The 13717-nt window shown below is 43.5% G+C and overlaps 1 protein-coding gene across 46 annotated transcripts in view; it reads right to left on the bottom strand.

The window, feature by feature from the left end:
- The window catches only part of DYRK4 (dual specificity tyrosine phosphorylation regulated kinase 4), a 45881-nt gene that overhangs the window by 24477 nt on the left and 7687 nt on the right, over positions 1 to 13717 (bottom strand). For 9 of the 46 annotated variants that reach the window (XM_081593876.1, XM_081593834.1, XM_081593832.1 and 6 more), the window contains exons 2-4: positions 13251 to 13344; positions 1461 to 1541; positions 285 to 401 (exon numbers count right to left, since the gene is read on the bottom strand). Coding sequence is in view for 44 of the 46 variants with exons in the window: in XM_081593834.1 (XP_081449960.1) it covers positions 285 to 401; positions 1461 to 1541; positions 13251 to 13344 (292 nt within the window). In the remaining 2 variants the exon portion in view is untranslated. Of the gene's footprint in view, positions 1 to 284; positions 414 to 1460; positions 1542 to 1957; positions 2058 to 7451; positions 7550 to 7948; positions 8081 to 8113; positions 8144 to 13250; positions 13345 to 13717 lie in introns of those variants that run through there. The other 37 variants (XM_081593828.1, XM_081593827.1, XM_081593826.1 and 34 more) reach the window with 14 other exon arrangements.

Raw genomic sequence — 13717 nt, forward strand, 5'->3', positions numbered from 1 at the left:
GGGCCAGGAAGATCTCCTAGAGGAGGGCATAGCAACCCATTTAAGTATTCCTGCCTGAAGAATCCCATGAACAGAGGAGCCTGGCGGAGTACAGTCCATGGGGTCGCAAAGGGTCGGACATGACTGAGCACATTCATTGTAAAGAAGGTGAACAGGACCAGAACCCGACTCTTCAGCTCAAGATGGTCTTTTCCCTCCATCCTAGACCTCTCTGAACTTGGACTGAAAGCAGAAAGGTCTTTTCACCTGCCTACCCCAGGCCACACCCACTGCTCCCGACTCACCCGATACAGCAAGGGCTGCTTTAGTGGGAGTTTACTGCTGATGTGTGGGAAGTTCACCATGGTCTTCCTCCCCTTGGTGTCCATCAAAGGCAGCGACGTGAAGCTGGTGTTAGTGTTCTACAGGAGAAGCTGGTAAGTTACAGACACCTTGGGGGAGCCAGTGTTCCAAGCACCCTCCCCAGAGCAAGGATGAGTCAAATCCAGGGCGAAATCTGTCTTTGAAGTTCTTGGAGAGAAAAGTGGAGTGGTCTCTCCCACAGATCGGCTCTGGGTTAAAATCCCTGCTCCTACCCCTTCTAGCTGCAGACCCTGGACAGTCACACTGACCCCTTCTGTAAGCTTCAACTATCTCAGCACTGCCATGGGGATAAAACTGGGACTTACCTCACAAGGCTTTTGTGAGATAAGCCAGACAATCTATGTAGAATATTCCAGATGCATCAGCCATTATTATTATCATGCCAACATCTCACCACCCTGACCAGGGTAAGTTCTTCCTACTGTACAATGCAAACCTTCCTCCAGGCAGTACAAGAGCCCAACTCCTCTAACAAATATATATTCTTATGGCCATGCCAGGCAGCATGTGGGATCTTAGTTTCCCGACCAGGGATCCAACCTGGGTTTCCTGTATTGGAAGATCAGAGTCTTAGCCACTGGACCACCAAGGAAGTCCTCCAGCTCCTCTACACTACTGACTTGACCTGTCCACCTGGATCCCTGCTCTCCCCCGCATTGACTGATTGATTAGGAGAGAGGTAGTCTGATACTGGAGCTTCCCAGGTGGCGTTAGTGGTCAAGAACCTGCCTGCCAACAGAGGAGACATAAGAGACGCAGGTTCCATCCTTAGGTTGGGAAGATCCCCTGGAGGAGGGCATGGTAACACACTCCAGTCTTCCTGCCTGGGGAATCCCATGGACAGAGGACCTGGTGGGCTATACAGTCCATGGGGTCGAAAAGAGTCAGACACGACTGAGGTGACTGAGCACGAACACATGCAGTCTATCAGTGAAGCAACATTTAAAATTGGGCAGAGACGGGGTGTAGTGATGCAGGTAGAGCATGTTCATCACGTTATGCTGAGTTGATCCAAAAATGCCTGTTAAAAGTCATCCCCCGCCACCCATCTTCCCTCATCCTCTGCTAGGGAAAAGACCTAAAGCATCACTTCCTACCTTATTCAAGAACTGGGTCATCCTGAAGTTCTTGACCTTGGAAGGTGGTTTCTGGATTTGAAGCAAAGGCTTACTCTCAACCTGGACCCAGTGAGAAAGAATTGGAATAACATGTGACTTGGTGTCATCATCAGTGCCCAATGCTTATTTTGCTTCATTACAATAAGTGGGATTCACACAAAGCCAGCTCTCCTGACCCCCAAGCGAGGAAGAGCTGAGAGAGCTCAAAGAACAGAATGAATGAATGAATGAACAAATACCCAAACAAATGATCTTTCTACCAGTGCTTATCCTGAATTGACTTGCCCAAGAGTTTTCACAGGTAAAAAAATTTCACAGAACCCTTTCTTCAAATAAAATCTTTTAACCAGGTGCCTTGGACATGGGAGGACATAAAAGCAGAGCTGCTCTTTCTAAAGAGAAGAAAATGTCTATAATCTTGCCCAGAACCTCTTTTCCCCTCAGAGTGGCTCTGAAGGTACCTTAGCAGAACCTACCAGAATATAGGAGCCCAGTATGGACACCAATGACCTGATCAGAGTGTACTTCACCTCTAGAAAGAGGTGAGGTGGGAAAGACCAAATAGCAGAGCTGTGACCCACTAAAGGGCAGTAAGCTCACAGTGCAGGTGTGTGACCTAACAGATTTTTGTTTTTTTAGTTACTAAGTCGTGTCTGACCCTGCGACCCTGTAGCCCACTAGGCTCCACTGTCTATGGGATTTCCCAGGCAAGAATACTGGAGTGGATTGCCATTTCCTTCTCCAGGGGATCTTCCTGACTCAGGGATTCAACTCACGTCTTCTGCATTGGCAAGCAGATTCTTTTACCACCGAGCCACCAGGGAAGCCCAACATAACAGATCACAGTTACCTAAAGCTTATGCATTTACTTTAATATTCATTTAAAAAACTATAACTAGCACATTAAACCTGTAATTTGGTGGCTGTTATTATATAGAATGGAACTAAAATATAAGTGAAAAAGAGAGTGTGAGGACTATGTAGATATGGCAAAAAGCATGACAGTGGCACCAAAATGACTCAAGTTTAGCAAAGACACATTACAGCTTGAATCTAGGTTCTGCTCTTTGAGCCCACAGGTTCTGTTTCTAGCTCTTTCTTAGGGAATGACAATTGTCCAAAACTGAGACACAGCCTGTGCCAGACCCACATCCATAAAACTTGGTATCTGGGCCACAATGAAATAGAAACTGGGTACAATACTTCAACTGAATATCACTCAGCACAGCTAAGCCCTGCACAGACTTGTCATGATGGGGACTACTTTAAAAAAAAAATTTTGGCCACACTGCACGGCATGTGGGATCTTAGTTCCTCATCCGGAGATTAAACCTCTGCCTGCTGCATTGGAAGTGCAGAGTCTTAACCACTGGACCACCAGAGAAGTCCCCAATTTAATTTATTATTATTATCTTTTTGCCACACTGTGTGGCATTCAGGATCTTGGTTCCCTGACCACGGATGGAATCCATGCATCCTGCATTGGGAGTTCGGAGTTCAACCACTGGACCACCAGGGAAGTCCCTGATGGGACTATTTAGAACAGTCCATCTCGATTTCCTAGAAGAGGGACATGGTCTAAAGGAGAGGGGGCTACATAAAGCATGGGCCATGGCCATTAAAAAGCTAATTTAATGGGCTAATGTGTACCAGATGCAGGATTTGGTTGTCTACTGGATGGACAATGATGCTATCTGAGCAAAAACTGCAGTTGCAAATCTGAGTCACAACTTCTCACCAAATAACCATGTGGGGATTAGCCATCAACAATGGTGACAAGTTGGCTTTGAGGATGAGCTGGGGAGAAGACTGGACAAATTAAAAGAACATTACAAGGGCTTCCCTGGTGGCTCAGTGGTAAAGAATCTGCTTGTCATCCCAGGAGATCCCTGATCCAAGAAGATCCCACATGCCTCAGAGCAACTAACCTCAAGCACCACAACTATTGAGCCTGTGCTCTAAAGCCTGGAAACTGAAGCTGCTGAAGCCTGAGTGCCCTAGAGCCTGTGCTCTGCAACAAGAGAAGCCACTGCAATGAGAAGCCCACCCACCGCAACTAGAGAAAAGCCCATGCAGCAATGAATACCCAGTGCAGACAAAAACAAATAAATAAAATTATTTTTTAAAGTACATTACAAAACACAACCAAAACTGAATACCAAACAAAAAGCATGGGCAGTGAGTGACAACAAAGCAGAAAGTGACCACTGTGAATGCAGTCCATCCAGGAAGACGTCCATCCAGGGGTGGCTCTTGGAAGCGGTGCGGCTTGACCTGAGCCTTTGTTGGAAGGGAGGGTATGGAACACGCTCATTGGGTGAAAAAACAGTATCTGGGCATGCGCTGAGGGTCTTCACGGCTCACACTGGTTAAGCTGAAGCAGAGGGTGGACTGTGGACTGTGGAAGGCACTGAATAGCCAAGTTAAGACACTTGATCATTATCTTAAGGAAAGAACTAAATGTAATGTGATATCCTGGGTGGGATCCTGCAACAGACCAAGGACGTTAGGTAAAAAAACAAGCAAATCTGCCCCAAGTATGGAGTTTTGTTAATAATGTATCAACATTGGCTCCCTGTTGTGACTATGTACTATAGGAATATAAGAAAATAATAGGGGAAACCAGACATGGGGTATGGAGTGGCATAGGGGAACTCTGTACTGTCCGCTTAATTTTTCAGAAAATGTAAAACTGCTCTTTAAAAAGACTATTAATAAAACACCCAAAATCTCTGAGGGGAGGAACAATATCAGAAGGACTGTTACTTAAGATACAATAACAGCTTGTTACATGTGATCCACAGGACAGAGTCAGGTCAAAATGTGTGGAATATAGAGGGAAGTAGTTTCTGGGACAATAAAAGACAGGATTTTCTAAAGTCTAGAGCTCATGAGCTAGTGAGCGCCTCATCACTGGAAGGACAGAGTCCACCTGGGGAGCATTTGTGAGAAATTTGCACGGACTTGGAGGTGGGTGGGTAGGTGTAACCTCCACAGTTCCAATCTGTCTATAAGATTCATTCAAGTGACCGCTGGGAGTGTGTCTTGAAGGAATCCTTCATCTTTCTGTGGAACCAAGACTCAGAACCACTGTACAGAACAGGGCTTCTCAATCTCTGTCACAGTACACCACACATAAAAAATGATATTTGCAAGACAAGCCAGGTAAAGAGAGGAGGCAAGTCACAGATGCCATCCACCCCAGGTTCCAGCTGCTCCAGGCCTGACCATCCTGAGGACCGCTGGCATCTCTGCACACCTGCACCCACTCACAGGACCGGCAGGCTGCACAAGTGTATGAACCTCCTGCTTGTTTGTCTCTGGCAGTTTCCTCAAGAGGCACCCATCGCCCATGACAACCCTCATTGTACCGCAGCATCCCCAGGAGGCGGGAAGGAGAGCGTGTGATCACCTGCATCCACCAGGACAAACAGAAACTTTCCTTTCAGACTATGAGCTTAATGCATTATTCTGTGGCCCCTCACTGATCTCTATAACAGGGTCTCTTTAATAGTCCCGAGCTCTGAATCCAGATTAGGATTCAGTGTAAAAAAGATTTTATTCAAAGGGTACATGGCATTGGAGAGGATTCCTGTGTTGTCTGAGATCTGAGCCCTGGCAAGTGGCTGGAGAAAGCCTCTGGGGAAGGAGGGGGTGGAAGATAAAAAGGTGGGGCCTTGGAGAAGGCCATCAGGCAGTTTTCAGGACCTCCTTTTATGTCATCAAAGCTCTAGGAGGCCTGCTCAATAGCCAAAACTCAACTTTGAGATTCCCTTATTTCCCAAATGTTTTATATGAACACAGGCTGCTTTTATAATTTAAAAATACCACTATTGGTAAATTGGTGCAGCCAATGTGGAAAACAGTTGGGAGGCTTCTCAAAAAAGCTAAAAACAGAATTAACATATGACCCAGCAATTCCACTCCTGGGTATATATCCAAAAAACCAAAAACACTAATTCAAAAAAATACATGCACCCCAGTGTTCACAGCAACATTACTCACAATAGCCAAGACATGGAAACAACCAAAGTGCCTATCAAGAGATGACTGGATTAAGAAGAAGTGGCAAATATATGCAGTGGAATACGACCCAGCCATTTAAAAAGAATAAAATTTTGCCACTTGCAGCAACATGAATGGATTTAGAGGGCATTATGCTAGGTGAAGGCAAACAATGTTTTCTGAGTACCCATGTGCTGTGCTGAGTCGCTCAGTCCTGTCTGACTCCTTACAACCCCAGGGACTGTAGCCCACCAGGCTCCTCTGGCCATGGAGTTCTCCAGGCAAGAATACTGGAGTTGGTTGCCATTTCCTATTACAGGTATCGGCTGCACGTATAACTGTTCAAACTACCGCACAATTGCACTCATCTCACACACTAGCAAAGTAATGCTCAAAATTCTCCAAGCCAGACTTCAACAGTGCGCGAACTTCCATACGTTCAAGCTGGATTTAGAAGAGGCAGAGGTACCAGAGATCAAATTGCCAACATCTGTTGGCTCATCGAAAAAGCAAGAGAGTTCCAGAAAAACATCTACTTCTGCTTTATTGACTATGCCAAAGCCTTTGACTGTGTGGATCACAAAGAGTTGTGGAAAATTCTTCAAAAGATGGGAATACCAGACTACCTTACCTGCCTCCTGAGAAATCTGTTTGCAAGTCAAGAAGCAACAGTTAGAACTGGACATGCAACAACAGACTGGTTCCAAATAGGAAAAGGAGTACGTTAAGGCTGTATATTGTCACCCTGCTTATTTAACTTCTATGCAGAGTACATCATCTGAAATGCCAGGCTGGATGAAGCACAAGCTGGAATCAAGATTGCTGGGAGAAATATCAATAACCTCAGATATGCAGATGACACCACCACTCTTATGGCAGAAAGCGAAGAACTGAAGAGCCTCTTGATGAAAGTGAAAGAGGAGAGTGAAAAAGTTGGCTTAAAACTCAGCATTCAGAAAACTAAGATCATGGCATCCAGTCCCATCACTTCATGGCAAATAGATGGGGAAACAATGGAAACAGTAACAGACTTTATTTTGGGGGGCTCCAAAATCACTGCAGATGGTGAGTGCAGCCATGAAATTAAAAGACGCTTGCTCCTTGGAAGAAAAACTATGACCAACCTAGACAGCATATTAAAAAGCAGAGATATTACTTTGCCAACAAAGGTCCATCTAGTCAAAGCTATCGTTTTTCCAGTGGTCATGTATGGATGTGAGGGTTGGACTATAAAGAAAGCTGAGTGCCAAAGAACTGATGCTTTTGAACTGTGGTGTTGGAGAAGACTCTTGAGAGTCCCTTGGACTGTAAGGAGATCCAACCAGTCCATCCTAAAGGAGATCAGTCCCGAATATTCATTAGAAAGACTGATGCTGAAGCTGAAACTCCAATACTTTGGCCACCTGATGCGAAGAGCTGACTCACTGGAAAAGCCCCTGATGCTGGGAAAGATTGAAGGCAGGAGGAGAAGGGGACAACAGAGGATGAAATGGTTGGATGGCATCACTGACTCGATGGACATGAATGTGAGCAAGCTCCGGGAGCTGGTGATGGACAGGGAAGCCTGGCGTGCTGCAGCCCATGGGGTCGCAGTCGTAAATGACTGGGTGACTGAACTGATGATAACTGGCAAAGGATTAGTAAATACTTTAAATAGTTTTTATGTATTAAATAAATATATGTATATTTTATTTCTTTTATTCACATGTTTTATATATTATATATAAATATTCTACAAATCAGTAAGAAAAAGACAACACAAAAGAAAAATTTAAGCAAAAGCAGGCACAGCCAGACACTTCACAGAAGAAGAAACACCAGTGGCCAATAAACACATGAAGAGAGAGAGGTTCAATCTCATGACAATCATCAAAATGCAAATTAAAATAGAAGAAAATATTGTCACGTCTTCTAACTTGCAAACTAAGAAGCCACACTGTATCAAGGAATAAAAAGGGTGTGTACCAGCAGAAACGTGTACATCCTGCAGGAGGCCGGGTACACTCATGACGATGCTTTAGAAAATATTGGTGTCATCTGGTAACGCGAGGCATTCACATACCCTGGTAGAAACACATATGGGGTGGGAGCTGTATTTCTAACATCAGCTCATTCCACCTCCAATGTCAAGCAGATGGATGCCAATTTTCATGGTCTGAAGAAGCATTCAACAGGAGTTATCTACTTGCTCTGACTAATTCTGGTACTCAGAGACATGCCCCCATGCCTGCTTGCCCCTTGTCCTTGTCACAGCTGCTGCTGCTGCTAAGTCACTTCAGTCGTGTCCGACTCTGTGCGACCCCAGAGATGCCAGCCCACCAGGCTGCCCCGTTCCTGGGCTTCTCCAGGCAAGAACACTGGAGTGGGTTGCCATTTCCTTCTCCAATGCATGAGAGTGAAAAGTGAAAGTGAAGTCGCTCAGTCGTGTCCGACTCTTCGCAACCCCATGGACTGCAGCCTACCAGGCTCCTCCGTCCATGGGATTTTCCAGGCAAGAGTACTGGAGTGGGATGCCATTGCCTTCTCCACCTTGTCACAGCAGTGGAAAGTAAACTTCAGTCTTTGTCCTCCTCTCTCCCCAAATTGAGAGCACCCTGGGAATGCAGAACAAAAGAACTGGTACTTACTAAGTAGATCTCAGGAGGAAGAGTGGGGCTCTAGGAGAAAATGGGAAACAGCAGGTAAGCACTGTACTTCAGAACCCCAAGTCCACCCAAACACAGATATTATATTGTGTGATATGCCGAAGTTTCATGGAACCATCAATTCTAGATTGGCTGCTTATGGTTATATTTAAAGTTCACCCCATAAAAAAAAAAATCAGTTCACTCCATAAATATGAGTTCACTCGTAAAGAATGGTGAAAGCGAAAGTGTTAGTCACTTAGTCATGTCTGACTCTGTGACCCCATGGGCTGTAGCCCACCAGGTTCCTATGTCCATTGGGTTTTCTAGGCAAGAATACTGGAGTGGGTTGCCATGCCCTCTTCAGGGGGATCCTCCTGACCCAGGGATGGAACTCGCATCTCCTGTGGCCCCTGCATTGCAGGTGGATACTTTACCACTGAGCCACAGGGGCAGCCCAAGGGTAGAAGAGAAGTGACAGAATGAGTGCCTGCTCTCCCAAGGCTCAGCATGTGTGCTGAGATAGTCTGTGGCACCCAATCAACTGTCTGGGAAATTGAAGTTAGCAGAGCTCCCTTGCCCACACCGCTCCCAGGTAAGTCTCCTGGGACGGCCCCACCTGAGAGCCCAGAGCTCTGAATCTGCTCCGGTCCCAGCAGTGGCTGTGAGGTTGTTTTCTTTGAAATGAATTGCAGAAGAGCCAAACATCCTCCACTTTACTAGCTGAGGTCCAGCGAGGGGATGATCTGTCTGCCAGCACTCAGAATAAGCTATTAACCCGAGTGCATTTTCGGGCAGGGTGCCGGAACCCCGCGCCATTGGAAAGCACTGTGAAAGTTCTGTGACCTTCGCCAGCTAAGCTGGAAGGATAAGACCAGAGATACAGGACTCTGCAAAGATATCTCAGTGGCAGAGGGCCCTTCACTATTTTGCCACACAGTAGCCAAATGAATGGAAGCATTTTTAAAAGAATGTTGTATTACTAGAGAGTTGGACTATAAAGAAAGCTGAACACCAAAGAATTGATGCTTTTGAACTGCAGTGTTGGAGAAGACTCTTGAGAGTCCCTTGGACTGCAAGGAGATCCAATCAGTCCATCGTAAAGGAAATCAGTCCTGAATATTCATTGGAAGGACTGATGCTGAAGCTGAAACTCCAATACTTTGGCCACCTGACGTGAAGAACTGACTCACTGGAAAAGCCCCTGATGCTGGGAAAGATTGAGGGAGGGAGGAGAAGGGGATGACAGAGGATGAGATTGTTGGATGGCATCACCGACTCAATGGACATGAGTTTGAGTAAATTCCGAGAGTTGGTGATGGACAGGGAGGCCTGGCGTGCTGCAGTCCATGGGGTCGCAAAGAGTCAGACACAACTGAGCGACTAAACTGAACTGATTACTATCTAGAGCATCACCCATTTCTTATAGACAGCTGAAATCAATTTTATAAAAAAATTATTGGATTATAGTTGATTTACAGTGTGTTAGTTTCAGGTGTACAGCAAAATGATTCAGTTATATATATATTATATGTAAACTTACATTTATACACATACATATATTCATTCTTTTTCAGATTCTTTTTACATACATTCTTTTCTCATATAGGTTATCACAGAATATTGAGTAGAGTTCCCTGTGCTATTCAGTAGGTCCTTTTTGGTTATCTGTCTTATATACAAAAGTGTCTGTAATTAACCCCAAACTGCTGATTTGTCCCTCCCCCTCCACATTGTCTGAAATCAATTTTAAAAGCCATATTTTAAAAAAATTTCTTAACTGAAATATTATCAAGATCCACTTTTTAAAATCTTAAATATTAAATTATTATAATGCTAATTGTAACATAATATTTAATATCATGAAATAAATATAAATTATTATTAGTTTATTTAAATATGTAAATCTTTTCAACATTTGTTTGGTCAGTTGTTAGGCTACCCTTATAAGTAATAAATTTAAATAGCATTTTTAAATGATACTGTCAATTTGTGAGTTAACAAATGACAACATACATGAATTTATCCTGAATGTGATTTTTTATTTTATATTTTGACTGTAACTGCAGCAGAATTTTCTTTCTTTTTTTTAAATATAAATTTATTTATTTTAATTGGAGTCTAATTACTTTACAATATTGTAGTGGTTTTGCCATACATTGACATGAATCCGCCACGGGTGTACATGTGTTCCCCATCCTGAACCCTCCCTCCCACCTCCCTCCCCATCCCATCCCTCTGGGTCATCTCAGTGCACCAGCCCCGAGCACCCTGTCTCATGCATTGAACCTGGACTGGCAATTCGTTTCACATATGATAATATACATGTTTCAATGCCATTCTCCCAAATCATCCCACCCTCACCCTCTCCTACAGAGTCCAAAAGACTGTTCTATACATCTATGTCTCTTTTGCTGTCTCACATACAGGGTCATTGTTACCATCTTTCTAAATTCCATATATACGCGTTAATATACTGTATCGGTGTTTTTCTTTCTGGCTTACTTCACTCTATTTAATAGGCTCCAGTTTCATCCACCTCATTAGAACTGACTCAAATGCATTCTTTTTAATAGCTGAGTAATATTCCATTGTATATATGTACCACAGCTCCTTATCCATTCATCTGCCGATGGACATCTAGGTTGCTTCCATTTCCTGGCTATTGTAAACAGTGCTGCAATGAACATTGGGGTACACGTGTCTCCTTCACTTCTGGTTTCCTCGGTGTATATGCCCAGCAGTGGGGTTTCTGGGTCGTTTGGCATTCTATTTCCAGTTTTTCAAGGAATCTCCACACTGTTCTCCATAGTGGCTGTACTAGTTTGCATTCCCACCAACAGTGTAAGAGGGTTCCCTTTTCTCTACATCCTCTCCAGCATTTATTGCTTGTAGACTCTTGGATAGCAGCCATTCTGACTGGCATGAAATGGTACCTCATTGTGGTTTTGAATTGCATTTCTCTGATAATGAGTGATGTTGAGCATCTTTTCATGTGTTTGTTAGCCATCTGTGTGTCTTCTTTGGAGAAATGTCTGTTTAGTTCTTTGGCCCATTTTTTGATTGGGTCATTTATTTTTCTGGAATTGAGCTGCAGGAGTTGCTTGTATATTTTTGAGATTAATTCATTGTCAGTTGCTTCATTTGCTATTATTTTCTCCGATTCTGAAGGCTGGAATAGCCAAACCAATCTTGAGAAAGAAGAATGGAACTGGAGGAATCAACCTGCCTGACTTCAGGCTCTACTACAAAGCTACAGTCATCCAGACAGTATGGTACTGGCACAAAGACAGAAATATAGATCAATGGAACAAAATAGAAAGCCCAGAGATAAATCCAGGCACCTACAGACACCTTATCTTCGACAAAGGAGGCAAGAATATACAGTGGAGAAAAGACAATCGCTTTAACAAGTGGTGCAGGGAAAACTGGTCAACCATTTGTAAAAGAATGAAACTAGAACACTTTCTAACACCATACATAAAAATAAACTCAAAATGGATTAAAGATCTAAATGTAAGACCAGAAACTATAAAACTCCTAGAGGAAAACATAGGCAAAGCACTCTCCAATGTAAATCACAGCAGGATACTCTATGACCCACCTCCCAGAGTACTGGAAATAAAAGCAAAAATAAACAAATGAGACCTAATTAAACTTAAAAGTTTTTGCACAACAAAGGAAACTATAAGCAAGGTGAAAAGATAGACTTCAGAATTTTCTTTCCTTAAAATTAATTTAAATAAATATGTGAAGAAACATATAACAGAGTTTCCATTACTCATCAAAGAGGCATGGGATAGTCTTGTTAAGACTATAGGTTTGAATTCTATCCTCCACTCACTTGTTTATGGCCATGGACTAGTTAACTTAACCTGAATCATAGTTTCCCCATCTGTAAAATGGATACAATAACAGCACTGGCCACTAAGATTCCCGTGGGAGCTATCTAAACACTCAACAAGCTAAACACTCAAGCAGCTAAAACAAAAAATGTAAACCGCAAAACTCATGATGATTTTGCCAAAGTAAAATTAAAACCAAGATCATTCTGTTCACATATTTTAAAATGTGAATGTTATCACAGGATGTTATCTTTCTCACATTGTCATATTTGCTGTAGATTTACTATTTCGAATATGTTATATTAATTTTTGTTTTATCAAAGGAGATGGCTCAGGTAATCATAAATCTTTTACAAATGTACAAACTGCAAAATGATTTTTGTTGTGCATGGTAATAGCAGGGGTAGGGATGGAGAACAATGGATTTTCCATTAGAGTATAATTTTATGAAGTATAATCCCAAAGTGGGAAGGCCAGGGTTAAATCTGGAAAACTGTTTGGAGGAGGTGGCCTGAAAGTAAGAAGGCGGTAATGAGTGACCTATAGAGGAGAGTTTTCACTAGGCCTTGGGTAGCTGCTGGACTCGCCCCTCCCACTCAGCGATGCAGGCAGGATTCAGGAAGTCAAACCTGAAGGCTCTAGGATAAAGTCTGCTGCAAAATTTTCCAGAACAAAGATCCCAGACAATACGACCTTGTGAGTAAGTGATAAAATCTATACTAAAGGCATTAGATTAGAAAATACACCTGATTTAGAAGTTGACCTTACAGAGGGCAGTCACCACGTCACTGCATCACAGTATTAGTGTCGTGGCATTTTGCTAGTTTTCAAGGCAGAGTAAGACAAAATACAGCATCACCATGCTAGGAAAAAGAGAAACAGACCTTTTCTGAAAATGTTCTTGGATATTTGATTGAAACCAGGACACTGCCAGTATTGAGCCCAGATAAACAGGGCAGGGTTGCAGTCCATGGGGTCTCAAAGAATTGGACACGACTTAGTGACCAAACAACAACATACAGAGCAGAATAAAAGGTGCTGCAGAAGCGACATAACCCAGGACTCCTCACACGCAGGTCACCTGTTAGATTACGACATTGAGGTCCTCGAGTTCAAGAAACCATACCCTGGCCATCCAGCTTGTTTTCCCTCTGGTCCACCCAGACCTGGCTCTGCCCCTTCCTCTCCCTCTGTCACCAGAGATGCTTGGGGCACAACAGTCCCACTGGGTCCTGAGTCCCCAAAACTTCACAACAAAACCTTTCTTCTCCCAAATGAAATGCAAGGGTCCTTACCTTCACAGAGGGGAGATTTTGTTTCTTTGTTGCTTTCAAAATCGGGAAGGATGTCAAACTGCCTTTCCGTGGCTTTTTAGCATCCATTTCAGTCCTGCAGAAGGAGAGCAAAAGACAAACCGGTATTAGAAGTAAAACACAGCAAGTCCCCTACACACGAACCTTCAAGTTGAGAATTTTCAAAGATGCAAACATGCATTCGCAAGTCCAATCACGGAAGTTAGTTCACGTGTCTGGTGTCCATTGTCACGTGCATGCATCTTCTAGAGTTGGGTGTGCTTTTGTGTACTTTACCTTACAGGACTATTGCTATGCAACAGGAGAGCCTTACTAATGAAGACCTGATGGAACTGGAGGCCCAGAGAAAGGACAAATGTAGACAAGAGGAAGATGAACGAACTGAAGAACAGAAGAGACACACGATGCGGAAGATGACAAGGGGACTTTCTTTATTTCAGGAGGCACTG

The sequence above is a fragment of the Giraffa tippelskirchi genome, chromosome 4 (assembly GCF_054371585.1).
Source record: "Giraffa tippelskirchi isolate mGirTip1 chromosome 4, T2T-mGirTip1v1.2.pri, whole genome shotgun sequence".
NCBI classification, from domain to species: Eukaryota; Metazoa; Chordata; class Mammalia; order Artiodactyla; family Giraffidae; genus Giraffa; species Giraffa tippelskirchi.